Consider the following 27,447-nt stretch of genomic DNA (forward strand, 5'->3'; position numbering starts at 1 on the left):
GATCTGGTCAAGGCCTTTGATACCATTCCCCATTCAGGAATCAAAGAAAAACTCACTAAGTTAGGCATAAACCCCTATATCACTAGGTGGATTGCAAACTGGTTCACAGATAGAACCCTCAGTGTGAAAGTAGTTGACTCCAAGTCAGACTCCGACCAGTCACGAGTTGGAGTCCCACAGGGTTCGGTCCTGGGTCCTCTCCTGTTTGGTATCTACTTCTCTAAAGTCCAGGCCAACATGAAAGGACTCTGGCTGACAAATTTCGCAGACGATTGCAAGTTGGGAGCTATTATTAACTCCCCAAGTGATGCTGACATCCTACAGAAAAGCCTCAGTGACATTAACGACTGCTGTCAGAACCATGGCCTTAAGCTCAGTGCCAAAAAACGTGTAGTCATCTCCCTTGAGAAAAACCCACTTCCCTTGAATTACCACATTGATGGTAGTCCACTGAACACAGAAGGCGTTATAAGAGATCTGGCAACACAGGTTGACAGCAACTTCTATTTTGGCCACCACATTGCCACTGTGGTCAGAAAGTCCTTCTATGTGGCACATCTCATTCCTAAGGATTTTGCATCCAGGAAGAAAGAGGTCATTGTCTCCCTCTACTCTTCCCTCATTAGGCCAATCATCGAGTACAATGCCCCATTTGGCATGCACCTCACTAGACACCTGCAACCACTGGAGAGGCTGCAAAAGTACCTCACAAAGAGGATCCTATGCCTTAAACACTTGTCCTATTTGGACAGACTCAAGTCCAACTATTCTCTGTCTCATATCGCCTACTTAGAGGCGATCTCTGCTTGACTTACAAAGCCATGTCTGACCCAGCTCTGTTAAAAATGCTACATCTAAAGAAATCCCAATCCCTCCACACCACATGCTCCAGAGTCCTCAACCTCATTACCTCAATCAACAGAACATGCTGGAGGGACAGATACATAACCCAGAGACTGCCCATGTTATGGAATAGACTTCCCATACATGTCAAGCAGAGCACCTCACTGGCCCTCTTCAAGTGAAATCTTGATGAGTGGATGGGAAATAGAAAATTCACCCCAGGGATCACTCCAGTGGCTCTACTCAACAGAGGCACTAGGAAATAAGGTCAGGTGACATGATGCCAGGGTAATCCTATGGGCTAGGCTTGTAAAGGTTCCAGGGCCATTAGCCTAGTACAAACCTATGAACCTATGGCTAGCTCAGATTTCTAGTAAATTATTTGATAAGTAATTCCTGATATAGAGTGGGAAAATCAGTAAAAAAATAAATAAATGCAATAAGATAAAATAAATAAATAAATGAATTACAGATAAACATTTGTTGGGGTCTAGTTCCACATCTTTCATAAAGAATTTGATGAAGAATATAACTTTGGTCACTACTGAGAGGGGGTTGTGGTCCAGTTCACCATGTTAACAGGAGCTGCACACCATAACTTGAAACATAGCATGCCAGCAGATATATGTAGAGAACAGGGAAAAAGATCACACAGCACAAAGGGTCAAAACAGGGATAAAATAAGACTCAGAAACTGAAACCAGAACAGGTGCATCCATTGAGGTCTCTCCAGGCTAATTATTCTCATGCTAGAATCATTACATTTCATTAAAAATCATTTGGTTGAGTGCCATCAATGTGTCTTCCATTATTCAGATTGCCCTGACAGTGATTGACCATACAGTAGATTACTTAAAATGGATATGCATTTGTATCGCCCTGTTTTATGTTCTATGTTAAAAGAAAAAAATAAAAAAGTAATCTATATCTTATACTTGTTTCTGTGTCTTGGACTGTGATGATAGAATGCTGTAAAACAAATTGCAGGTATTTTTCTTCCTTTGTATTTTTTATTTTTCTTGTTAGTTGTATAGTAGCCATGCAATAAAATTTGTGACAGCCATCATTGCCTTAAATAACTTGAGACAATAGTGTCTTAAGTTTCCACAATCATTTCCAAAAGCGTTCCATCTTCTTGGAATAATACCATTAAGGACACCACAAACAAAACACCAAAGAGGGTAATCAGATGCCAGAGTTACTCAGCTTTTAACATCAAATGTATTTGTCTGTCTATTTGACTTGAATAAGTTGCATTAAACTAGTCTGGCATAGAAAGCATTCATGGGAAGGTCAGTTTTATAAAAGTAACACTTGTGACATCTGGTTATTCTGATATGTGACGCACCTGGAACAAATATATGGAGATTGCTAAGAGAAAACTGTTCACTGCGTTTAACAACTCTAAAGAGGTGCATGAATGGATGAAAAGGATCCTTCTTCCACTGTTGTGGGGTGACTTTGCAATTGCTAATGGTAATCATCTATCCTGAAATATAAACTAAACAAGTATTGCTTTCTTTAATTAAATGTGTATGTGAAATCTGAGTTTTACGTTACATCAATAGTGTTAACTCTTTCTGTACACCATCTAGAGCTGTGCCAGCACTGACTACTATTTTAATAACTTTACATATATATGGTCATGCCTCTAATAGGTAATAAGTAGTCATGAACAATAATTGAGAGGATGTAAATTGAAAGATACTGGCATTGACTGCAGAAATGCATTGATCACAATTACTTTTAGCTGTGACTGAATGCATAAGAAGTGCTTTACGGAATTATAGTTTACTCCTTGACTCGTACTTGCTGTTTTAATATCATCATCATTTAATTTATGTATTAGTTACTATTTTATAATGAATACATTGAATAATTTTGACACTTTTTTCTGCTAGCAGACTCAGAGCTCTGTAAAAGGAAGCATTCACATGTTTTACAGGTTTCGTAGCTTTCTATATTAGAACTTATCCATCTCCATGTGGGGACAAGTGGCCTGTCAGACTTTGGAAGAACAACTCCTTTTTCTTATTTTTTTCTCTTCACTGGGCTTTCATATATGTGAAGGTTTGTGTGTGTGTGTGTGTGTGTGTGTGTGTGTGTGTGTGTGTGTGTGTGTGTGTGTATGTGTGTGTGTGTGTGCGCATGCGTGTGTGTGTGTGTGTCCGCAAATTCTGTATAGCTCAGTAGCTGATACTTTAAATTTATTCATAACATTGTCAGTAACAGACCGATTTCATGTACATCAGTGTGTATCAGAAATAAAAGTCAGTTTGCCTTAAAAATGAATCATTTTTCCTTTTTTCTTTGGTTCTGTAGAGCATGCAGGGGATGCAGGTGAAATGCTTCCGTACCCTGAATGATTTGGTGGCCATGTACCAGCAGCCGAATAAGGGTCTAGTCATTCCACTGTTGCACCCCGTGTTTCGAGAGAAGGAGAATCTTGATGATGGCTCAGGTTTGATTCATATCATTTGTTTTAATATTGTAATTTTGTTCCTAATGTAGACACTCTGTTTTCTAATCAAAACGGTTGCTTTCTATGTTACATCTGCAATGTTCTTTGATTTGCTTGAACATTATCACTGATTGTCTAAACAAATCTTGGGGAATTGGAAATGCAACAATAATAAAACCCATAAGCACATTTTTGACAATAAATGGTGCTTTGCAGAACTTAAATCTTTTCACTTTCACACAGAAACATTTATGCAAAGATAGGATGATTCGAAATTATCAAATATTTTGCATTTGCTTTGATTCTTCTGCTCAAACAACTGCACAATTTGTGAAGTAATGAGCATTACATAGAAGTTAATTTAATAAAATGCTGGGATTGCGTTAAATATTTACAAATTCTTTGTAGAAGTGTACAAAATACATTTACCTGTAATCTATCTACTACCTTATTGATAGGATGCCGTTCACAAGTTAACTTGCACCATTGCAGGCATGTTGTACACAAGAATAATAAAGGCATTTTTGAACATTGCTAGAAAGCTCTCTGTTGAGAATGATCAGAAAATAAATGCAACTAGACATTTTAGACAAAATGTAACCAGGCTTCAACCCACATGTTGAAGGATGTAAACTTGAAAATCAGGCTTAAACCCACATGTGGGAGGATGTAAAGTTGAAACTGCCTTCATGGCATTTACTGCCAATAACTTCTGAAGGATTTTCCTGTTTTGTTAGTTTCTAAAGTACTTACTAATGCATTTCCTTGGCAGTTTCAGTTCCTGAGTACTTATATGTGTAATGCATATTTTTTGTATGTATGGAACAATCAAGCTGAGGGTTCTTTACATTCCAGGAAAGGCCTCGTCACCTAACTGGTTTAGACACTTTCAAATAAAACATCATTCTAGATATATACAGATTTGGCAGATTCCCAAATTATTCATCCTTCAGTCCTTAACAGCACTGAAATATCAACATGTTGTAAAGGTTCAGCATGGAGCCTAGTACCCGACCTGATATGGAGAGATACGGAAGAATACCCATGGGAAAGCATAGTAGGAGAAGGAGATTGAAGAACTAGAGAGCTATTATAGAGGTTACATATTTATTCCACACATTTGACTCCCATCATGCCCCTTATGGTAGGTCAAGGTTACTTTTTTTCCCTTGTTTTCATGCCTAGTTTAAGTTGGAAGTGCTATATTTCTATTTAGCAATTTAGATAATGAATTTTCTTTATTAACAATGTTTGGTATAAATTTCATTCTTTAATTCTATCATATGTAACTTTAATATATGAAATGTATTTAACTGAGGAGGATAAATAAATGTTATTAATTTTATACAGATACAGAACAATAAGGCTTTGTTTTTTCTAGTTTGTTGCTTATCAGGTCTTTATAATGCGTGGGTACTTAAACCTTCCTTGTATGTTTTTTGTAGAATTTAATTATTTTATTTATTTAACATTTGTTTATCAGGAAAGTCATAATAGCCATGAAATCTATTTTCAGTAGATGCCCAGGAAGAAAAAACTCCATTATTAAATAATTATTAGGTGCAGCGGTAGTTTTGTTGCCTCACAGCAAGAGGTTCTCCTGTTCGATTCTCAGCTTGGGAGTGCCTTCTGTGTGGAGTCTGCATGTCCTCCCCACGGTCGAGTGAGCGTTTGAAAGACATGTGTTGAATGGGCGTGCCTTCGTTGAAGGTTGGGCGTCAGGCTGGCAACTCGACACCATAAAAAACAACTGCCAATCATTAGCAGACCGGAGTTCCGCTGTGGCAACTCCTAACTGGGAAAAGCTGAAAGATAAACAACAGCATTAAACATAACTAATACATGTTTCATAGCAATCAGAATTACAGTGTACAGTTGAGGAAAAATGTAAACAACAATAATAATAATAATAATAATAATAATAATAATAATAATAATAATAATACAAGTTGATGGTTAGAGTATGAAGGGAAAATTCCGGACCATACAGATTTACATAAAATAAGAATATATAAAAGATATAGACACAAGAACTAGAATAACAGTTATATATGACTTAGCCAGTTTTTTATGTATTGTTTTTTTATTTTTTTTTTTTTTTTTTTTTTTTTTTATTTTATTTTATTATTATTTATATTATGCTTATGCTGCCTAAAACTGACATGAAACAAACTTTTGTGGAAGTGTGTAGGTAGAGGAAGCCAGTTCAGTACTATTTCTATTATTTCTAAGACTCATTTATTTATTGTTCTATTTTTTTTATTCTTTATTGGGATTATTTGATAATTATCATTGTCCATTGTATAAATGTGTATAAATACTTCAATGTTGTTTTGTATAATTGATTCTGAAGAGTGGTCCAGGGGTGAGACGAAGTGCTCAATCTGTCTGATTTTTTTTTGAATCAAAAAGTGTGAATCAACTGCGCGTTTTGGTGTGCTTTATACTACATTCAGATTTCCTGTTTTTCCACTGCTGGTTTCAATATATAAAAGATCAATATAATTAATTATAAGGAAAAAAGTGCTTGCAAAAACAGTGGAAATAATGTAGATTATATTAAAACAATAACATCCCTGAGAGATATGAACTTAATCACATGGAAAGAGGATTAGGACTAGGATGTATTAAAGAATAGGAGGGGTAGGTACAAAACAGATACAAATTCAGGAATGAGGAAGAAAAGACGGGATAGTAAAAGAGAAAAGAGAAAAGGTAGTGGAATAAGAATCTAGGGGAAGATCTGGGAGAGAGAAACAAGACAATTCAAGCAATAAAACAATAGAAGTCTGTTATGAGTGTCTTTGTATTTTATATTTTATTATAAAGATGAAGCTGAAAAAATACATCTAGTCACAAGTTTGCATAGTCAAAAGGCAAGGTAGAGGAAAATGTTACACGTAATGCTAATTATAACTGCATAATACTCCAATGCGATGTGTTGGTCTGTCATCTGTTTAGTTACTTATATGTCACACATTAAAAGGAAGATTTCCTTCTCCTAAAAATGTAAATCAGATTTAGGGGATGGTAAAGCAGAATCAATCATGACAAAGATTTTGTAATAATAACCGTACCGGACTGCTTTCTGATGTGAAGGAAGTTGACAGTATAAGGACTGAGAATTGAGGGGAAATGTAGAAACAGACATTCTGAAAAAAATGAAAGCAAGCAGTTTAATTTATTTGTTCACAAACTGATGGCAAAGTGTATAAAGACTTGAGATATTTGTTTAAAACAAATGTATCTCAGTCTGAAAATATGAAACAGACAATGACTTTTGCCATTCAGAAGGCATCACAAACACTGTGTCCATAGAGGTACTAAGGAGGTGTTCCAAGTATCATGTCATGAAGTAGTTGTTAAACTAGACACTCTGATAAACTGTTGAGTGACACAGTTAGGAGATTTACCATAAACATACATCAGCCATGAAGAGAACAGAAGTCTTTTCCCCAAATTTCCTAGATTTCCAAGATTGCTTAGAAAGCTAGCTAGCTATTCTGTTTAGGGACTGTAATGGAAGAAGTGTAAAGCAAGGAACAGACTGAAGCACCTGTAAAAAATGTATATAGTGCATTTTGTATATACTGCTATACCTCTAGTCTTACACTAACAACGTAACTGTCCATAACATTGAAAGGCTGAGTACCAACACGCCAAAAAAAAAGGAAAAACAAAATCAGAAATGCAGGATGAGTGAATCTCATACATCACTCTTCTCCTTTAAATGTCTTTTTTGCATGTGGGCAAGCCTCTGTCCCTTGAACTTATATATACTAATACCTTGGAGCATAGGGAATATCCTGAGAAATAACAATCTCACACTTAATATATATAAGTCTGTTTTTTGACTGTTCAATCTCTATGTTTTAAGATTCACTTAAGCAAGTCCCAACATTTTAAATGGTTACCCTGGCTACTCTACTCACTAAAAGGTGCATTACCATAATATAACTTGAATAACTTATCTACCTTCCACTTTATTTTTATTTTTAATTTATTTAACTTTTGTTGACTGGGTTTGTCTGGCTGGGTTTAGTGAAAAACCCTTTTCAGTGGAGGCCAGGGAGAGAAAAGCAACAACATATTACTAATATTTTTGAACATACATACATGAGCAGACATTAAATAATTAAAGAATAACCGACGACGTGGTATGGTATATTGAAGATTTACCCACAGTTGGTGTGGTTTACTTGCGAGGGCAAACCCTGAGTGATTAAACAAAGGCAACAGTGGGTAAATCTTCAATATACCACAACCACGGAGTCGGGTATTGCTATTATACAATGACATTATTTAAGAAAATAAAAATGTACTTTTCTTAACTAATGTCTTTGTATAACGGTGGATTGCTGTTCTTCCGCTGGTTGTGGTATACTACTGCTTCTTCATTTTGATGTACTGCACATGCATATGGGACTTGCGTTCCCACACATACACAGTGCATCAATGCTCTGAAATGAAGCAACGGGGAAAAGAAAGTCTCTGTTGCTCCGTTTTCACTTTTTTTTTAATTGTGTAATTGTGCACATTTTTGAATATTAATAGGGAGTCATTGTATAGTATAGCTATAACCAACAATGTCGGTGTGGTATATTGAAGATTTACTCATGGTTGGTGCGGTTTAATCACCTGCCCCCCCCCCCCCCAATTGTATCAGGCATACGTCTCAACTGTACAAATTTTCACAAAATGTCCAGATTTTTGACTCATATTTTTGGTCTGTTTTTTATAAAATTGTGGTTTTGTGGAAAATTAATGGCAAATCATTAACGATAAAAGTCAGAAAATAATAACAGACATTTGAGTTTCAGACGTCACACCCTTCAGAAAATTCATGTTAATGCAAAACCTGTGATTCTATCAACTTTCTAAGTTTGTAAGAGCAATATTTAAAAATGTCCATATTTTTGGGTCATTGTCCAATTTTTATTTATGGTTTTGTCCAGATTTCTTGCTCTAACAGGTTGAGAGGCATGGTCTGTAGTCTGTAGTAGCTAGTAATGATAATAGCTCTGCCATTATGTATCTTTATGTTTTAATTATGGAGCAATTATGTCTTTTTAATGACCTAATTATGCAATCACCTAAAAATCATAATATAAGAAAAAAGTATTTTATAGCAGGACCAAGCTCCCTGAACCCTCCAAGAATATTAAATAAGGGGGTGTGGGGGGCATAGCCCCCTACATAATTTTAATGTATTCACTGTTATAAGAAGGTATATCCATTAGAAATGTATTGATATATATATATTTAGTAAAAACCCCTGCACCCCCCCTATTTAATATTCTCACTCCAGGGTTGCACTGCAGTGGGGCAGGTGCTATATTCCATTTTCAACCAAATGAACTTCGACCAAGTGAACTTTCAGTCAAGTTAATTGCCTGGAATCATTTTCAACCAAGTGTAATTCGACCAAGTGTATGAAATCCATATATATAAATATATATATATATATATATATATATATATATATATGTCTACCTGAGATGGTCGACAGGCCATATGATCGACACTCAGTTGTTCAACAGTTCATTTGGTCGACAAGCAGATTTACCCCCCTCCCCAATGTTGCGCGACCCTGGAGTTGATATATATAATTGGGGGGTGTGGGGGCGAAGCCCCCCACATAAAATGCTTGTCGACCAAATGAACTGTCGAACAAATGAGTGTCGATCATATGGCCTGTTGACCATGTGAAGTAGACCCATATATATATATATATATATATATATATATATATATATATAAATAGATGGATATGTGTATATATATATATATATATATATATATATATATATATATATATATATATATATATATATATATATTTATATAGTGTGTGTGTGTGTGTGTGTATATATACATGGATTCACTTCATAACACTGAAAACTCAAAACACTGAAAATGAGAAAACTTCATAATATAGAAGACCAAAACACTGAAACTTCAAAACACTGAAAACTCAAAACACTGAAACTCAACACACTGAAAATACATATCATACATATACTGAGTTTATACAACATAAATTATAGTACTTTCTACCAAGTGTAAGCAGGGGGGCAAGCACCCCTGCACCCCCCCATGTGGGGTGCTGCACCCCCCTACACCTCCTGCTACTTAGATATATCAACTCCAAGATTGCACTTAGTGTAGTGAAGTGCAATCTTGGAGTTGATATATATATATATATATAAGTAGCAGGGGGTGTAGGGGGCATAGCCCCACACATGGGGGGTACAGGGGGGCTTGCCCCCCTGCTTACACTTTTTTGAGCTTTCAGTGTTATGAAGTGAATATATATATATATATATATATATATATATATATATATATATATATATATATATATATATATATATCTATATACATATATTGTATGTACTTACACACATATAGATATGTTTTGGTAGAAAAGGATGTCATAGCAAAAGGAAATGTGACTCATCTGATAATGTGCAATTAAAAGCAAGATTTGTAGCTGAAAATGTCAGAGGTGTTTTCTTAAAGAGGGAATTTTGAGGAACAAGAGTAGAGATCTTGGAAGGAATGCTAACTCAAAGAACCTGTGCGGTATCCTGAATCTAACTGTAGAATTTTCTATGGAGTACATGCATATTACCAGAAGATTTATTCCAGAAATATACAAAATTTTACCAAAAGAAGCTCTAACATTGTTATTTTCAGTGTTTAACACACTACAAAATAATAATACCATCCCTCCATCCTGGAAATATACGTTTATCTCTCCCATTTTAAAGTCTGAAAAAAACCCTACTAAATATAATTCATATAGACCTATATCGTTTTTAAACATGGATTATAAAATATTTATGTCCATATATGCAAAAAGCCTTAAAATTTTTTTTCCCAACTTAGTATAAGAAGACCAAACAGGTTTCATAATGAATAGAACATGTTTTGATAATATTAAAAGAATAATAACCTTAAATGAATCAACCAAAAACTTTAAAAAAATTTAACTATAGTTAGTTTAGGCATAAATTGTGCTTTTGATATTGTCAGTTGGGGTTACCTTTTCACTCTCTTACAGGAACTTAAGTTTTCAAATAATTTTATAAATCTTATCATCCAGTTATATACAGGCTCTAAAGCATATGTCAAAATTGGTTGTAATATATCTCAGTCCATACCTATAACTAAAGGGACCAAACAAGGCTGTCCTTTATCCCCTCTTTTATTTACTTTAGTTATGGAACATTGATCAAATCTAATTAGAAGAGATAGTAATATTAAAGGTTTTGATATGTCTTAATGAATCTTCCAAGAGTCAATTGTTTGCGAATGACATTCTGATTAATTTGGGAGGTGTCAACCCAGCAATCCAGGAATTATTTGATGATATAGACTACTTTCAGAAAACCTCAGGTCTTAAATTTAATCATAACAAAACACAAATCCTATTACAATATTCAAAATGAATATGAAAGATATATACCTCAATCCCAACACATAAATTATTTAGGAATAATAATTGCTAGTAACATAAAAGAAATGCTAAAATTAAATTTTGAAAATTGCTTAATAGAAATAGACAGACTAATACAGAAATGTTCTAAAATAAAATTCTCAATAGAAGAGAAACTATCTATTATAAAAATGATACTTCTTCCAAAAATCTTATATATAGTTCAGTCTGTCTCCATCCCTCTGCCTTATACAATAATCAGAAAGTTTAACACTATGATTAAAAAATTTCTTTGGCACCCAATTAAACCTAGGATATCTTTATCATATAATATGTATAGCTGGAATAATGGAGGTTTTGCATTTCCAAATTTAGAAATATTTCTTCAGTTATTAAGACTATTTTATACCTTATAGATAGTAATTACTCAGCAAAATGGAAAGATTTTATTTTATCTTCATCAGAAAATTTAAATAATAATATTGATCTTCTTATGTTAAATCTAGTAAACAACATATTCATATGGAAGCTAAAGGAATATTTTACTCTTTGCCCTACCCTAAACTTTATATCAAACTATGTCAGTATTATTTTAAAATCCTTTAAAAAATTCATTCTTAGGTGTCAATCATATGATGCTTGGTTATTCCTTATTTTTCTTATAGCATATATGTAAGGAGTTATTTTCTCTACAAATTTTCACAAAATGTCAATATTTGAACAAAATCATCTCATTTATTGGCATCAAATGTTTAAGGATAGTGAATTGCAATCTATTGATATTTTACTGATAGAGAATGATCTAGATTCATCATTATGGCTTGACTTGCAAGAAGCCAGAAATTATATTAAAAATAGATTTGATATAATACCCTCTTCAGTTAAAAATGTAATTCCCAAAACATATTCATTATTTCATTGCTATTACACAACAAAATAATTTAATTAAAATTAGCCTTTCAAATATATATAAAATTATCAAATCTGATCTTGATACATTTCCTGATAGGTATTGGAAATAGTTCTCTAATATTAATAATAATCACCCTTCGGATAAGGATAAATTGAATTTTCTTCAATCATCAGGTAGAACTACATCTTCACTTAAATGGAGAATCTTTGCCTGGAGATTTTTAAACAGATCTTTCATTACCCTATATAACATAAATAAGTATAAGGAAAATATTCTCTGTTAGAGATGTATGAAGGTTCAGAATGCTGATTGGTCACACAGTTTTTTATGATTGTTTACATTTGAAAACATTCTGGGAAGATATTAATAATTTATTGCAAACAATTTTTACTGATAATTTTTACCTTACCAAATCATTAGTTTTATTTAATTCCCCAAACCCAACATGTGTTAAATCTAGTAAATATTTGCCTCTTTGGTCTGTGCTGTCCATAGCCAGGAAAAAAATTACTTGGAATTGGAAATCATCGCAAACTCCTTCCTTTCAAAACTTTAAAGATCTTCTCTTGGAGGTATCAAAGTTATAATCAATGACAATTAAATCTAGATATTCTAGGAATACAGTAGTGTATACTCAATGGTTGAACATAATAGAATTATTAGAAAATTAATAACTTAAAACTGTCAGTCTGATTTTATTAACTTTTTTTAAATTAACTCATCTACCTGTAGTATAGTTGGCATCAATGTACATAGTTCATTGCTTTTTATCTGATCTTTTATTAGTGTTTTAGTCTTTTTTATCTTTAATATCAAAAAAGTGAACAGTTCTTTCTGTTAATAATTGTATTTTTATGAAATTATTTTAATAAAATTTATTTAAAAAAAATTTGAATAAGTAACACATTTCTTACTTATTTTACTCTTTCAGATTTATAATTTGATGTGAGCTTGCATCATATAGTACACCAGACAAAATGCAGAAAATTAAGTAATTGATTTTTTACTTACTTGATTTAGATTATAAATTGGTGTTTGTTATCTTGCATCATATAGTACCTTGAAAGAATATAGCACGTCGAGTAACGCATTTCTTACTTGTTTCTGATTTACAATTTGATGTTAGGTATCTTGCATTATATAGCAGTAAAAAATGTAGCCAATGATGTTTTGGTGATAAAGACATACCTCATGTACTGTAACATTTTATTGATTATATATGTGCAAATCTTTGCTAAGTAAGCAGGCTTTACAGCTAGTTACTACAGATAGCACTACACATGTATAATGCGAGTTTTGTAATTTTGAACTTTTACAGATGGTGAAGATGACAGACCATACTGTCCTCCTGGAAACACTGTCTCCAAGAGTGGATCCTCCTTTGTATCAAACAAGAGCCATATATTGCTGCAACTGCAGCAAAAGCTACAGGATCATTGCAACCAAAGGTATGGCAAGCTTTCTAGAGAAATAAGACCATTGCAGGTTAAGTTACAATAAAGCCTTTTAGGGAAATGGGCAAAATGTAACTTAAAACTATTGCAAGACCTTTGAAAGAAACAGAAGTAGCATAAGCTAAGGTATAAGAAAACCCTTCAGGAAATTAGGAACATTTCAGCCCAAGCAATTATGGTAAAGCCATGTAAGGAAGGAACAACAAAAGTACAATAAAGTCTTCTGCTGAAATGGTAATAGTGCAGCATATGGTACAGCATGAACATCTGGAAAACAACAACAGCAACAGTGCATCTTAAGATGATGGTGAGGCATTCTGGGTAACAGAACCAGTACAACAAAAACAGCAATAACAGCTTCTGTAGAAACAGGACCAGTGTAATCCATGATGGATTAAGTAAATCTGTGGAAACAGAACCAGTGCAGCCAAAGGTATAGTAACATTTTCTAGATAAACATAAATAATTCAGTGTAAGATGTAATAAGGCATTCTGGGAAAACAGGGACAGTGGAGCCTAAGGTATAATAAGGCTAATGGTGGATGCAAACTAAGGGATTGTAAGGCTATGGGTGGATGCAAACTAAGGGATATTAAGGCATTTTTTGGAAGCAGCAGTGTTGTAGTTTAAGTTATGACAAGACTTTCTGTGAAATGCTAACAGTTCAGCTGAAGGTGTGGTAAGGCTACCACATTTACAATACACACCTAAGACCTGACCCAGTTGTTCAGGATTTGGAAACTTATGTGGACAGTCACCTAAATTATAACCAACATGTGTGCACTGTCATAAGGAAGTCCTTCTACATCACACAGCTTATAAACAAAGGGATTGTGTCTAGATCTAGCGACATCATTGTCTGTCTTTACTCAGTTGTCATTAGGCCAGTAATCGACTGTAATGCCCCCTCTGGCATATGTCTGTCCAGACACGTACAACAAATGGAATGTTGACAGAGCTACCTTACTAAAAGGCTACAAGGGCTAAACAATATGTTCTATGTGGACAGACTCAAAGCCTTGCGACTACACTCAGTATCCTACAGACTATTAAGTGGTGACATGTTTGGCATACAAGGCACTTTCTGACGCAATACTGATGGACCTTCTGCACATCAGCAAGACAACTAGAATCAAAAATATTCAGTTTAGGGATCCAAACCTCTTCTGCAATATCACTAGAGTGGTTTGCAGGGAGAGGTATATCTCACAGAGGATACCACACTGCTCTAGGACAGACTCTCCAGCCTCATGGAACAAAGTTTATCCCTGTCCATATTCAAGTGCAGCTTGGATCTATGGATGGTTAAAAGAAACTTTATACCAAGACTGCCCCCTGTACTACTAATGGATGAAGATAGCTCTTAGATGCTTTATCCCATGATTGAGTCCCCTCATATTATCTATAGTATAATCCCAGTTATTCTCACTAGGGGTAATATATAATTATCAAGCATGGGATTGCTAAGGCCAATCTAACACTGAACAGTATAGGCTAATTTAAGTACCAAAATGAAATTATCCTTGGGTAAAATGGTCTCCAAGGGCAGCTAGCCTAGTACTTACCTGTGAACTTACAGGAGGCACAGGAAGAGGTTAGATTGCTGTCACATTGCTGTGGTATTTGAGCATTTGGTGAAAATATTTGCTGTCCAGATATTGAACACTCATTTCCCCATTGCCAAGTTTGACCATGATTAAAACAAGCATGTAAGTGGGGTGCACCTTGTGGTGATGGTGGTGAATTAAGGGGATAATAATTTTGCTTACCCAACCTCGGGGTTGCAGAAAGAAAATTGGAACCTACCTCTTCCCACACAGTTTCTTCTTCTCCTTCCCCATCCTCAGGAGCTGGTATTTAATTGTTGGAGCTGAATGCCTGCTATTTTTTTCTTTTGTGCTTTTTCTTCCCTAAGTATATTATCTGCTATATATTGTGCCTGATTTACAATGTCATTAATGCTTAAACATGACCAATATTCTAATTGTCTTAATGGATACATACCCAAGGAATGAGATTTCTCATCTATGTATTTTTGTAATGCATTTATTATAGCCACCTGAAGTTGTGACTTTAAACTTGCTGTGTTATATCTTAAGCTTCTAAATACAGATTCCTTTTTCTTATTTTAGATTCTGACTGACAACAGGCCAAGTGCCTTATTACCCTTTTGTTTCAGTTTATTTTTTAGATTTTCTTAAATTTTCTTATCAAAAGTACTTTTTTCTGGAAACTGTAAAGTGCTATCATTTTTAGTGGAGCTCAGGCCATTTTACTAAATAACTACAACTGTCAATTCCATATTTTTTAAACATATACCTGCATGGAGTCTCACAATCCAGTTCCTTTAAACCACTTGTACTGGCACCAATTATAAAACCCACTGTCATACCAAAGGGATAGATATGGGACCATAATTAAGATCACTCACATTCCTTTCTGTTCCTTTTCATTATATTTGATTAGAACACACTTTTTCTCTTGAGGATACTATGTCCTTCTGACAAGGAAAGGATTCTCTATCCTTGTATATAGTGATTAGACCACATCAGCACACAATTAAATGGCTTAATGCTGTTAGTATAGGTTCACACATGCATTCAGTTACTCAGACACATACAATCTTCCTGCTCACATAAAATCAAAAAAAGGAAAAACATTGCCACACTCCAGGCTATCTCTAACAGCATCTGCAGATTCATTACAAACTTGCCTGTCTGCGAGCATCACTCTATCACCCAAGAAAAAGCCAAATGGCTAGCCATAAAACAAAGATCTAACCTACTTTTAGGATCCCACCTCTACAAACTGCTCCATCTCCAAACATTTACTCCCCTTGCAGCTAGGCTTCAAGAAATAAAACCTCCTCATGCAACCTGAGACACTACTCACAAGCCATATCAACTCTCATTCCCTCTAGAACCAGACTCAGGCACATACTCTTTATCAAGCCCTCTCCATTGGCATTAAGGAAATTAACACTTATTCCAAATTCAGAATGCAACTCAAAAGTACTTCTTCATTCAAGCAAATACTTATGCTTCAACACAGGACATACCACCAAACCTACATCCTTTCTGAACCTTTTCTCCTCTCTCAAGATTCATTGAAGATTATCCCACTTAAGAAAATAATGTATATAGTGTACATTACACTCTGCTTGATTGTACATTGCACCGTGCTTGTTCACTGCAGTGTATATTAACAGTTTTTCCCTATATAATTACTCTGAACTATTCTGTTACTGTTTAAATTTCTGTAATTTTTGTTTGTGTGATATAGGGAAATATTGCCAGCCCAGCTATCTGGAATTTTGTAAATAATTCTATGTCATTCGTGAATATTGATATGATTTATACAGAACTGTATGTTATGTACTGAGCTAAAATGTAACCACAGCATGCCCTGCAGACTTATAACAGAAATGCATATAAACTATATACCTGTGCAAATGTATGTTTTAACAATAGCAACTTGAACATAAAAGGGTTAACTTGCAAAACTTCAAGAAAATAAGTTGAAATTAAGATGCTTTATGATTGTGCTATAAAAGTTCTCTTTCCATTTCAGTGTAGCAGACATATTGTCTAGAGCTAGAAGTTTTTGTATTGTTTTGAAAGAGAAGTAATTACTAGGTTTAAAATGTAGAAGTGTTTATTACTTTATGACTTCCTAACAGCTATATAGTTCTGAGCAAACATCTGAGAGGTATGTATTTTTAACACAGAGATGTTAAATTCTGTTAGTTTCTGTTTTAGTCTGGGAACTGAAGTCAGGTGACAAAAAGTGATGCTATCCAAGCTAACCCAGCAGTAATATTTGATATTAATTTAAGAACTCTCTCAGAGAGACACTGGGCATTTTGTATTTTGTGTTGGATCTAGCAAGGACATCCACTCATCATCATCATCATCATCTGCACTTGCCTTGCTGTAAGATTTAAGGCATAGTATCTTTTTTAGCTATAGATGGAAATATAGTTAAGATTAGTTTAGATGCTTTCTGTATTTATTTGAGACTGTCCAGCAATGTTTTCAAATATTTCCTGTGATTTTGAACTCTGAAGTAACTGTGTTGGATTGACTGAGCATTGCCTTCTTATTTATTTATTTATTTATTTATTTATTTATTTATTGACATTTGTTAACCGGGTTTGTCCAACTGGGCTTGCAGCCCATTTTCAGTGGAGACCCGAGGAGAAAAGCTCCAGTAATACATTTTAAAACAAGTACAATTTTAAACAGTATTGATATAATAGCAGTTATAGCAAAACAATTCACATATGTTGGGTTACATGCATAAAGTTAAAGTTGTATTAAAAAGAAGCTAAGTAACAATTTTACATTGATATAGTTCAATAGGTCAACAATAAACATTTTTTGTTTGTATAAAATTGTGCAAATGCATAGTAGACACATTGGAGAGAGAGGTGTAATGAGGTACTAAGTATGGTCCTTTTGAGGGTACATAAAGGGAGGGAAGACTAGGTAGGGTCATGGCAAGGGCAGGTTCTGGAATTGAGAAAATAAGCTTTTAGTTAATTTTTAAAGTGTGAGGTGTGGAAGATTGAACGTAAGTCAAGGGGACATTTGTTCCAAGCATGGGCAAGTGAGTGTTTGTAGAGTAGCTTGCCTACTGACCTTTTTGGGTGATAGATATCAAGTAATTGTTGGTTAGAAGTACGGAGGGTCTGGGATGGGATGTAGATGGAGACTAAGGAAGATAGAGATGGACAGAAGGAGGATTTATAAAGAATACAGTGTAGCATATGAAATTGATAAGATAGCAGAAACTGGGGAAGTTCAAGCTATTGAAGAGAGTTTAAAGAAATGCAGTGGTGTGAGTTGTATGGGGAGTTAGTAATGAATCTGGCTATTTTATGGTAAGTCTGTTGCAGTTTGTTTAGAGTGGAGGCCTGGATATTGGTAAGAACTGGGGTGGCGTATAAGAGGGAGGGGAAGAAGAGTGCCTGGCCCAGGGTAAGTCTAGATTCAGGGGTTAGGAATTTTTTGTTCTGATATAGCAGACCTAGTTTCTGTTTTTTTTTTTTTTTATACATTGGAGTATGTGTAGGTTGAACTTGAGTTTGTCATCGATAATGACCCCTAGGAGTTTTGTGTGGGTCTCAAGTTGGATGTTTGTATTGTTAGAAGATGTAATAAAAAGGAGGTTTTGTGATGAGAAAGAGAAAGGGGAAGGAAAAGTAGGAGTTTGGTCTTTTTGGGATTTAGGATCAATAGGTTGTGAGAGAGCCATTGCTCAGTGGATAGTAGGGCCTGTTGGGTCATGGAGTGTAGTTCAGGAATGTTATTTGAGATGGATATAAGTGTGGAGTCCTCTGCATACTGAATAAGGGAGGATTCTTTGCATGAGGTGTAAAGATCATTGGTGAAGATGTTAAACAAAACGGGTCCCAAGATGGAGCCTTGTTGAACACCAGTGGAGATGGGAAGGAAAGGTGTGGAGGATGAGAGCCATTTGACAGATTGTTCCCTGCCAGATAGGTAACTATTAAACCAGGCAAGTGTGGAGGGCGATAGGTGGAGATTTGCGAGTTTGGATAGTAGTAGAGGATGAGAGACCATATTGAAGGCTTTGGAGAGATCTAGGAAGAGACAGGAAATTAGTTTATTGTTGTCTAGGGCCTCTGCAATGATATGAGTGAAGGAGTGGAGGGCAGTGGTGGTGCTGTGGTGAGGATGAAATCCATGTTGAGTAGGGGTAAGTAAGTGGTGTGTGAGGAGGTGATTGAGAAGCTGTGAGTGAATACATTTTTCTAATATCTTTGAGAGGGGGGACAGAATGGCAATGGGTCAGTAGTTTGAGGGGTCAGTGGAGTTTCCACCTTTATGAAGAGGGATAGTGAAGAAAGATTTCCAAAGGGTGGGGACAGTTGATTCCAGAATAGATTGATTAATTAGTATAGATACAGGATAGGCAATTGAGTCAGCAGCAAGTTTGAGGAATGTAGGAGATAGATTGTCAGTGGAAGGAGAGCAAGGTTTTAGTTTGAGTAGTAGAGATTTGATGTAAGTAATGGGAACTGGCTCAAAAGAAAACAAAGTTGTGTTAGTGGGCCTTGGAGAGGTGGGTGTCGAAGTAGAGTTTGGCTTAGAGGTTACCAGATTTTGGATGGAAGAGATAAAGTGTTTATTCAGAAGGGTGGTTGTTTCCTGAGAGGAAGAGTTAGGTATAGGGAGAGATTAGAGGGCTTTCCAGGATAGAGGATGCTGTTGAGAGTTGACCAAAAGTTTTGAGGATTGGATTTGTTGTTAAGCTGAGCAGAGCTATAGTATAACTTTTTGTCATTAGTTGTATGTTTTATAATTATTATTATTTATTATTAAATATATTTAAACCTATCTCTGTGGCTGATATTAGTGAGACATATTTAAGCTCATAGAGTACTTGCATATGTATTTGGTGACACTGTATAGACCACTCTTAAATAACCTTGCACAGTAGGATTGGATACCCTTTGTAAGGGGCTTATATGTAGCTGATAAGTAGGGGTTGGTGGCAGTGGAAACTACCTTATAGTCTGGGCAGAAGGGGGAATAGCTAGTAAACCTGTGCCAGCCTTCCCCATGTGTGTGTGTGTGTGTTTGTATGTAAATCAAATCTCAAAGTGTGTGTGTGTGTCAGCTACTTGGGCAGGGACACAAAGCACTGGTTGGACAGACAGGGTGATTTAGGTCTTGGCTTGGCCCCTCAGCAGAGATCCTAACCCTATAGCTCTGCCAGTGTGGAGTCTTACTGGGATCTGGAGAAAGAGGGAGAAACCAGCCCCAGACTGACTGTGATCTCTGTGAGCTCTTAAGGGAAATTGCACTTTACTGTTTGTGTACTTCTCATCCTCCCAGTGTGTACATCCACTAGCTGTTGCCAGTAGCGATGATTGAGGCTCCTTGATTACTGGGCCAGTGCAGGGGCATCACAACAACAATAAAACATTCTTTGTTTTTTTCCTCTTTTCACTTGGGGAGGGATGTAGCCCACCAAACAGTATCATGAGCTGCCCATGACTGAAGCACACTACAGCCTAAATATTTCTGTTCTCATTTTTTTTAGCTTGTTCTGTGAGGTAAAATGAGATATACTTGATTTTACTCTGCTGTAAATCTCCTGATTTTGCCAAGCATTTTATACTTTACACAGATGCATCCAAAGTGGCTCTGTGTATTGTCGTACCTCAGTTAGGCAGTGCCTGCTTTCAGCTTGTTGTCTGGGTAAGAAATTAACATGAACAGAAGCCAAATAAAATGCTTGGCCAAGAAGTGGGTAGTAGGGTCCTCACACTACTACTTGCATTAATGAAAGTTTGGCCTTATCACTGACAACACTCCCTTGCTGTGTCTTCAACAAATGAAGGGCACTGTCTAATTCTGTATACTGGCCATGTCCTTACAGCCTTTCCAGTTTAATGTCTAGTATCTCTCTGTTGCCAACCATAACAAAGTGGATGATTTGTCAAAGTCACACAGACTATTCCATGATGCTGAAATCAGTGATATCAAGCAGGGCGGGGTTCAGATGTGACAGAATGTAGGTGTTTTCAACAACAGAGTATGTGAAATGCTGTATATATAAATATAGATAGAGCGAGAGATATAGATGTAGATGTATAGATCAATCATTCTATATATATATATATCTGTCTGTCTGTGTATCTATCTGTCTATCTAAGAGAAGCTAAGGAGATCCAGAGAAGTCTGAAGATTTAAACAATAGCCAGAGACCCAGAGGTTTGCCTCTGAAGGGGAGACATTTTTGTAAGGGCTGTATAGCAATGCATGACCTGGTGCCTTATTGTTTAGAAGTGAAATAGAAAGAAATATTTTTATGGTGAATTTAGTTTAATTCAGCATCTTAGTTGTTAAAAGTACTGAAAAACATGTTCTGTTTAGAGCACAAATACTGTTTTGTGTTGGTGAACTCAGTCTTTTAATTTTACAGTCTGTAAAATAAATCTGTTTTTATAAGCAGTAGTGTGTCAACTGCATAATCTTTGACAATATGTATATATATATATATATATATATATATATATATATGTGTGTGTGTGTGTGTGTGTGTGTGTGTGTGTGTGTGTGTGTGTGTGTATATATATATATATATATATATATATATATATATATATATATATATATGTCTGTGTGTATAGAAATGAGGGGGGTGCTGAGGGGATATAAGGTGAAGAGCCCCTCTTGCATATCATTTATTTTTGTCTTCTGTCTAAAAACTAGTGTTATTTTGGTTACCTCAGTTTGGATACCTGTGATTTTAAGAAACTTTCTTTTCTTTTTATTATTACATTACTTCTATGCAGCTTGAAAAAATATAATTTGAGTAATTCTTCCTCAGTCCCATAATACATTATTTAGACATTTAGACATTTTGTCTTTGCGCACTTAGGGGTGTTGTTTTCAGAATTTAGAAGCTATGTATGCTCTCTTATGTAACTCATCAGATACTGCCATTGTCATATCTTCTAACTAAGTTTGACTTTAGTCTGAAGTTTTTATTATTCACACACCATGTAGTTGGATTGCTGACACTGCAGTGCAGCGTAAGGCGAGTGCTGCACTCCTGAATGTGTTATCCTTGGGATAAGATTTTAATACAAGGCCCCATCTTCTTCATTTGGTGGTAGCTCAGGTGGAAGTAAATGATCTCATGGCACCTATCAAAAAGTGTAGGGGTCCTTTGGGTCCTTTATTTAATACAACATAGAAAACATTATTTATATATTTACATATTTACAAAGGTTGCATATTTGCAGACACATATATACAGGTTTCTATTTCTTACTATTTATCATTTTTCTTAGCGACATTCTCATTGCTATTCTCTAATAACTGACCCCAACACCTTCTTCCAAAAGCATACTCTGATTTTTCAAAATATATCAGCTATAATCTATTTCCTGGTAAACAAAATTTCATTCCCTCTTTCATTCCAAATGAGCCATAATACATAAAATAAATTCTTATCTCCCCTTCTCACATATCCTTTCTTTTTATTCTGATAATATTTAGATAAAATAATATTCATATTTATTTTGTCATTAATATTCCCAAAACATTTTCTTTACACAACCTTCTTTTAGAGTTTTACCACTCTTTTACATTAAAAAAATTCCCGTGTTGTTTCTTCCTCACCACAAATTAAACACACTCTTTTAACTTACTTCTTATATGGCATATTGTCCTTTACGGGTCTATATCATATGAGCGAATCGCACAAATTGCGAATGCTCACAATATCGAACGTACTAGACCTCAAACTTCCTATTGTGGGGGGCGGCACCCCCACCCCCCACTAAATATGTATTCCAACTCCAAGATCACACTACAGTGAGGAAAGGGCAAATATCCCATTCTTCACTGTACCGCAATCTCAGAAAAAGCACTTCGAGGTCCGGTACCTTCGATATTATGAGCATTCGCAATTTGTGCGATTCGCTCATATGCTATAGACCTGTCCTTTACTGGTAACTTATTTCTTACCAAACTTCATAGGAGTTTCATGGCTTTAATCACTTCTTATGGTGAAATTTCCCATGGATTTACATAATAATATGGTTTCATCACAATCTCTTTATCATCAGAATTTATTTTTCTGTTATTATTGTCCTTGATATTTTTTAATTTCTTCATTATCTATTATTTTTCTTGTTTTCTTTTATAATTTTTTTTATTCTCACCATCTTCCAAAATATTTTGTACTATTAAGTCCTCATTTTCTTCCTTTAGCCACTTTAATACTCTAAAGAAATTTAAAGAAGCAAAATAAACTGGACTGGATTTAGTAACCAATAGCCCTTCATCTTCACAGATATAAAACTCGCCTCTTTCCACTGGTTTAACCTTGAACACCATATGAAAGGAAACACCAACTGCACAATTTTCTTTTCATATTTTACTGTGATCATATAAACATTTTATATATATATATATATATATATATATATATATATATATATATATATATATATATATGTATGTGTGTGAAGTTACCCAATAAAGCTTTTTGAATGCTTGTCTATGCATCCTCCACAGAAGACATATTTCTTTCATTTCTTTTATCAAACCCTCCCATTGCATCATAACTTTGTCATTTTTATTCCTGGCAAATACACTTTATTCATTGAACAGCCCCCTTTGCATTACATCACCCAAGCCCTTACTTTTATCTTTAGACAAAGTTTTTCCCATTTCCTTTAAGCTCCATTCAGACAAACACTTTGTTCATGCATATCTGGTTCTTAGCAACTACAACTATACTGTCTGTGTATGTCAAAACTACTGGTATCACCACCTATTTTTACATCACATACTGAGCATCTTTCATTTTATAAGCTACTTCACTCACTATTGCATTCATCAGCAGTACAAGCAATATTCCACATGGGTTGTCTAACACCACATTTCATGTAGATCTCTTTAATCCACCACCCATTCTGTAAAACTCTCACTCTATTATTCGGACATAATGACATACATACTTTCCCAATTCTATTATATATTCCTTACTTTCCCATAATATCCCACAAAGCATCATGTCCTTCTGTATCAAAATGACTTGTTCATATCACCTACCATAAGTTTCACATCATCCACAATATCTCTCACAACCGATAACAATTCTTGACATCCCTTCCTTTTATACCATGTATACTTTCTTCCATAATATCCCTAAACATTCCTTCCATTCTCCTCTGCATTATTCCCTTTAAAAATTATATGTTATTTAGTGTGATGGGTCTCCATTTTTTATTTTGTTCTTCTCAGCTGCTTTCTACAAAAATGTTAATATCCCGCTATGCAGCTCTTCATAAACAAAGCCTTCCTTTAACCACTCATTATCTTTAGTCTCTTTGCCAGTCATTTAGTCTCTTGTACATTCCATACCCTATCCATCTGGGACTGATAAGAAATCAGCATTTACTTTCCTAAGTACTTCATCCAATTCACTAATAGCAATTTTCTTTTTCAAATTCTTCCTTAACTTGTCTAGGAAATGTTTTTGCTTTCCATTTACTCTTATTTACCATCATTATAATGTTATAGATATTTTCCACACACTGTACAATACTCATAATTTGCTCGTCTGTTCTTCTGAACTTTTGTTTTATATTTTTTTATTTTTCTCATTATACTAATATCCTCCATTACTGCTTTACCAACATATACGGATACCTCCTCCTTTCTCCCTTGCAAATAATATCTGTCTATATAATAGTGCCTTATTTTTTTGTTTGTTTTAATTTCTTTTTCCATATCATAGGATCATAGGTAGGTACTAGGCTATCTGCCCGAAGGCATTTATAAGCCTAGCCAGAATGTGTTGGCTTTCACCGTCCCCTTAGATTAGTTCCCTGTGCCTCTGTCCAGCAGAGCCACTGAAGTAATCCCCGAGGTAAACTTTCTGTTTCCCATCCACTCGTCAAGATTTCTTTTGAAGAGTGTTAACGAGGAGCTCTGTCTAATGTAGATTGGGATCTTGTTCCAAAGCATGGAAAGTCTCTGGGACAGGAATCTATCCCTCCAGCATGTCCTATTTATTGTTGTGGTGAGGTTTAGATCTCTAGAGCATGTGGCTCACGGGGATAAGGTTTTTTTTGGGTGGAGCATGTCCATCAATTCTGGGTTGGACATGGTCTTGTATGTCAGGCAGAGATCACCTCTGAGTAGGCGGTATGCAACCGAGTGCAGCTGTAATTTCTTCAATCGAGCTGCATAGGGCATCTGTTTGAGGCCAGTGATCCTCTTGGTGAGTTACTTCTGTGGTCTTTCCAGCTGTTGTAGGTGTCTTGTAAGATAAATCCCAAATGGGGTGTTGTACTCTATGATGGGTCTGATGAGTGATGAGTAGAGGGGCACAATTACCTCTTTTGATCTGGATGTGAAACCTTTTGTGATTAGGTGGGCCACGTAGAAGGATTTTCTAACTACTTTGGCAATGTGATTATCAAAGGTGAGATTAGTATCTACTTGGGTCCCCAGATCCCTTATTACATCTTCCATATTTAGGGGACTACCACCTATGTGGTAGTTTGTGGGTACTTTGTTTTTTTCCAAAGGGGATGACTATACACTTTTTGGCATTTAGCTTGAGGCTATGATTTTGACACCAGGTATCTGTCTCAGTGAGACCCTTTTGGAGGATGTCTGTGTCAGCCGGAGAGTCAATTATCTGTCGTCTGTGAACTTGGTCAGCCATAGTCCTCCTGTGCTTGCTTGTACCTCTGAGAAGTATATGCCGAACAGGAGGGGTCCTAGGACTGAGCCCTGGGGAACTCCACTTGTAACCGATTTAGAGTCGGACCTAGCTCCCGCAACTCTCACCATGTGGGTTCTGTCCGTGAGCCAGTTGGCAACCCATCTTGTGATGTAGGGGTTTATGTTCAGGCTGGTGAGCTTGTCTATAATACCAGAATGGGGAATGGTGTTGAAGGCCTTTACGAGGTCTAGGTAGGCTGCGTGTACCACCTTTCCCTCATCTATAGCCTTGGTAACTGTCTCAAAGAAGTCCACCAGGTTTAGGCGGCATGATCTGCCCTTAATAAAGCCAAACTGGGTAGGGTCCTGTTTTATTATTCCCTAATACATTTCTATACTTTTCCTATACTTCACCTTCTGTTCCTTTTGTTACATCATCCTGCTGCTGAAAAAAATCTTTTTATGCTTCGTTTTAAATTCAGTCTACCACTCTGACCAGTTTTATAGAAGTATTTCATTGTTATATGATCCTTCTGTAACTGCAGTATTTCCCAGTCTCCAATTTCATCCCATAATTTCTCATTTATTTTTTTCATTCCCTTTCTAGTTTTAATATACTCCCTTTCTTCCATCACCTACATCCATATTGCTAAATGGTCTAAAAACATCACTACTGTATCACCAACTGTATCACCGTCTGCTAATACAAAATAATCATTTTCAGAGCCAAGTGCCCCTTCTATAAGTCCATTGACTTTTGTTCCACACAGGTTATTTGCTACAGTTTATCACTTTCTTTATTTTAACATCTTTCCCTTTCTTTTTACTTCTATTTCTTAAATCACAGTTAGTCCCCTACAATTTTCATTTTCATGTTAACCACCTCAGTGTAATATTTGATGAAACAGATTATCTCTTTCCTTACTAGTTATATATGCATATAATGCTATAATTCTATAAACATGTTCTCCCCGTCTCACATCCATGACAGTTAACCTTCCCATTCTTACCAGTATTACATCTACTATTTTTACTGTTTTTTTTTTTGTTTTACACTTTTTTACTTCTTAAGTTCCATATTATATTTCCACCCCCAAATTTTTCTTTTTGTAGTTTTTCTTCACTTGTCAGGAATCTTTCATTCTCTAACAGAATAACAACCATATTACATTTAGCACATAATTACAGTATCCCTAACCTTATTGCTGTATTAATAATACTGTCCACATTTATTGGAAGTCATCTAAAAGTGTTGCTTCTCCCTCTTTTGAAGTTGAGGGGAAATGTTTTAAAATTTCCATTTTTTATTTTTACTCTCTCCCCGATTAAATATTTTTCTTGCAGAAATAATCCTTGATCCTTAAAATTAGATTTTTCATTGGCTAAGACTTCACAATCAATGTATTGACAGACCCTTCTCCTGACCTCTCTTCCTGCATGCAAACTCAGTCCTCATTTTTTACCTCCATATTTTGTCTTCAGTTCTTCTACAGTTTTTTCTTCACCTAGATCACTGTCTCCCCCCAGCATCTTGTTGTTCTTCCTCACATATGTTTTCTTACCTTTCCTCTTCTTTTACATTATGTACTGTTTGTTCTTCACAATCCATCCAAAAGGGCCCCTTTGTTCTCCAACCTGCATTCAGGCAATTACCTTCTTGCTGTATGTCCTTTCTCCACGCATTAGCCACATTGTATCTTGTCACAATCATTAATTAAATGAGAAAAGTCCCCACAAAAGATACATCATTTAGACTTTCCATTGTATCCTAATGTCCCTTTTTGACCAGCCACATGATTCAGAATGTTTTTTTTTCAGATTTCAAAGTAGCTTCTAACCTCCAACTTCCATTCCATACATTTCTGTCATTTCTAACTTTCACAATGTTGCCAACAGATTCACACAAACCCTGTATGCATTTTTAAAATCATCTTCTTCCAGTTCATCAGCTCTAAGCTGCTAAGTAACATTTTTTAATGTTTAAATTACTACCAGAAAACAAATAATTGTTCCTTGGATTAAATGTCCTTTTTGTTACACAATTCCAGAAATTTCATCATCAGTCCATCAATTTGTGGACTTTGTGAATATCACCAAAGCCCTGGATGAAG

At 35.4% G+C, this 27,447-nt stretch overlaps 1 protein-coding gene across 1 annotated transcript in view; it reads left to right on the forward strand.

Moving 5' to 3' along the window:
- Positions 1-27,447, forward strand: part of LOC122789860 (phosphatidylinositol 3,4,5-trisphosphate 5-phosphatase 2A-like) — a 1,099,782-nt gene that overhangs the window by 362,436 nt on the left and 709,899 nt on the right. Inside the window, exons 3-4 of the mRNA XM_044057294.1 lie at positions 3,166-3,304; positions 12,977-13,106. Of these exons, the coding sequence (XP_043913229.1) occupies positions 3,166-3,304; positions 12,977-13,106 (269 nt within the window). The remainder of the gene's footprint in view (positions 1-3,165; positions 3,305-12,976; positions 13,107-27,447) is intronic.

This window comes from Protopterus annectens, chromosome 15.part0, assembly GCF_019279795.1.
Source record: "Protopterus annectens isolate FY-2018-M chromosome 15.part0, PAN1.0, whole genome shotgun sequence".
Taxonomy (NCBI): Eukaryota; Metazoa; Chordata; order Ceratodontiformes; family Protopteridae; genus Protopterus; species Protopterus annectens.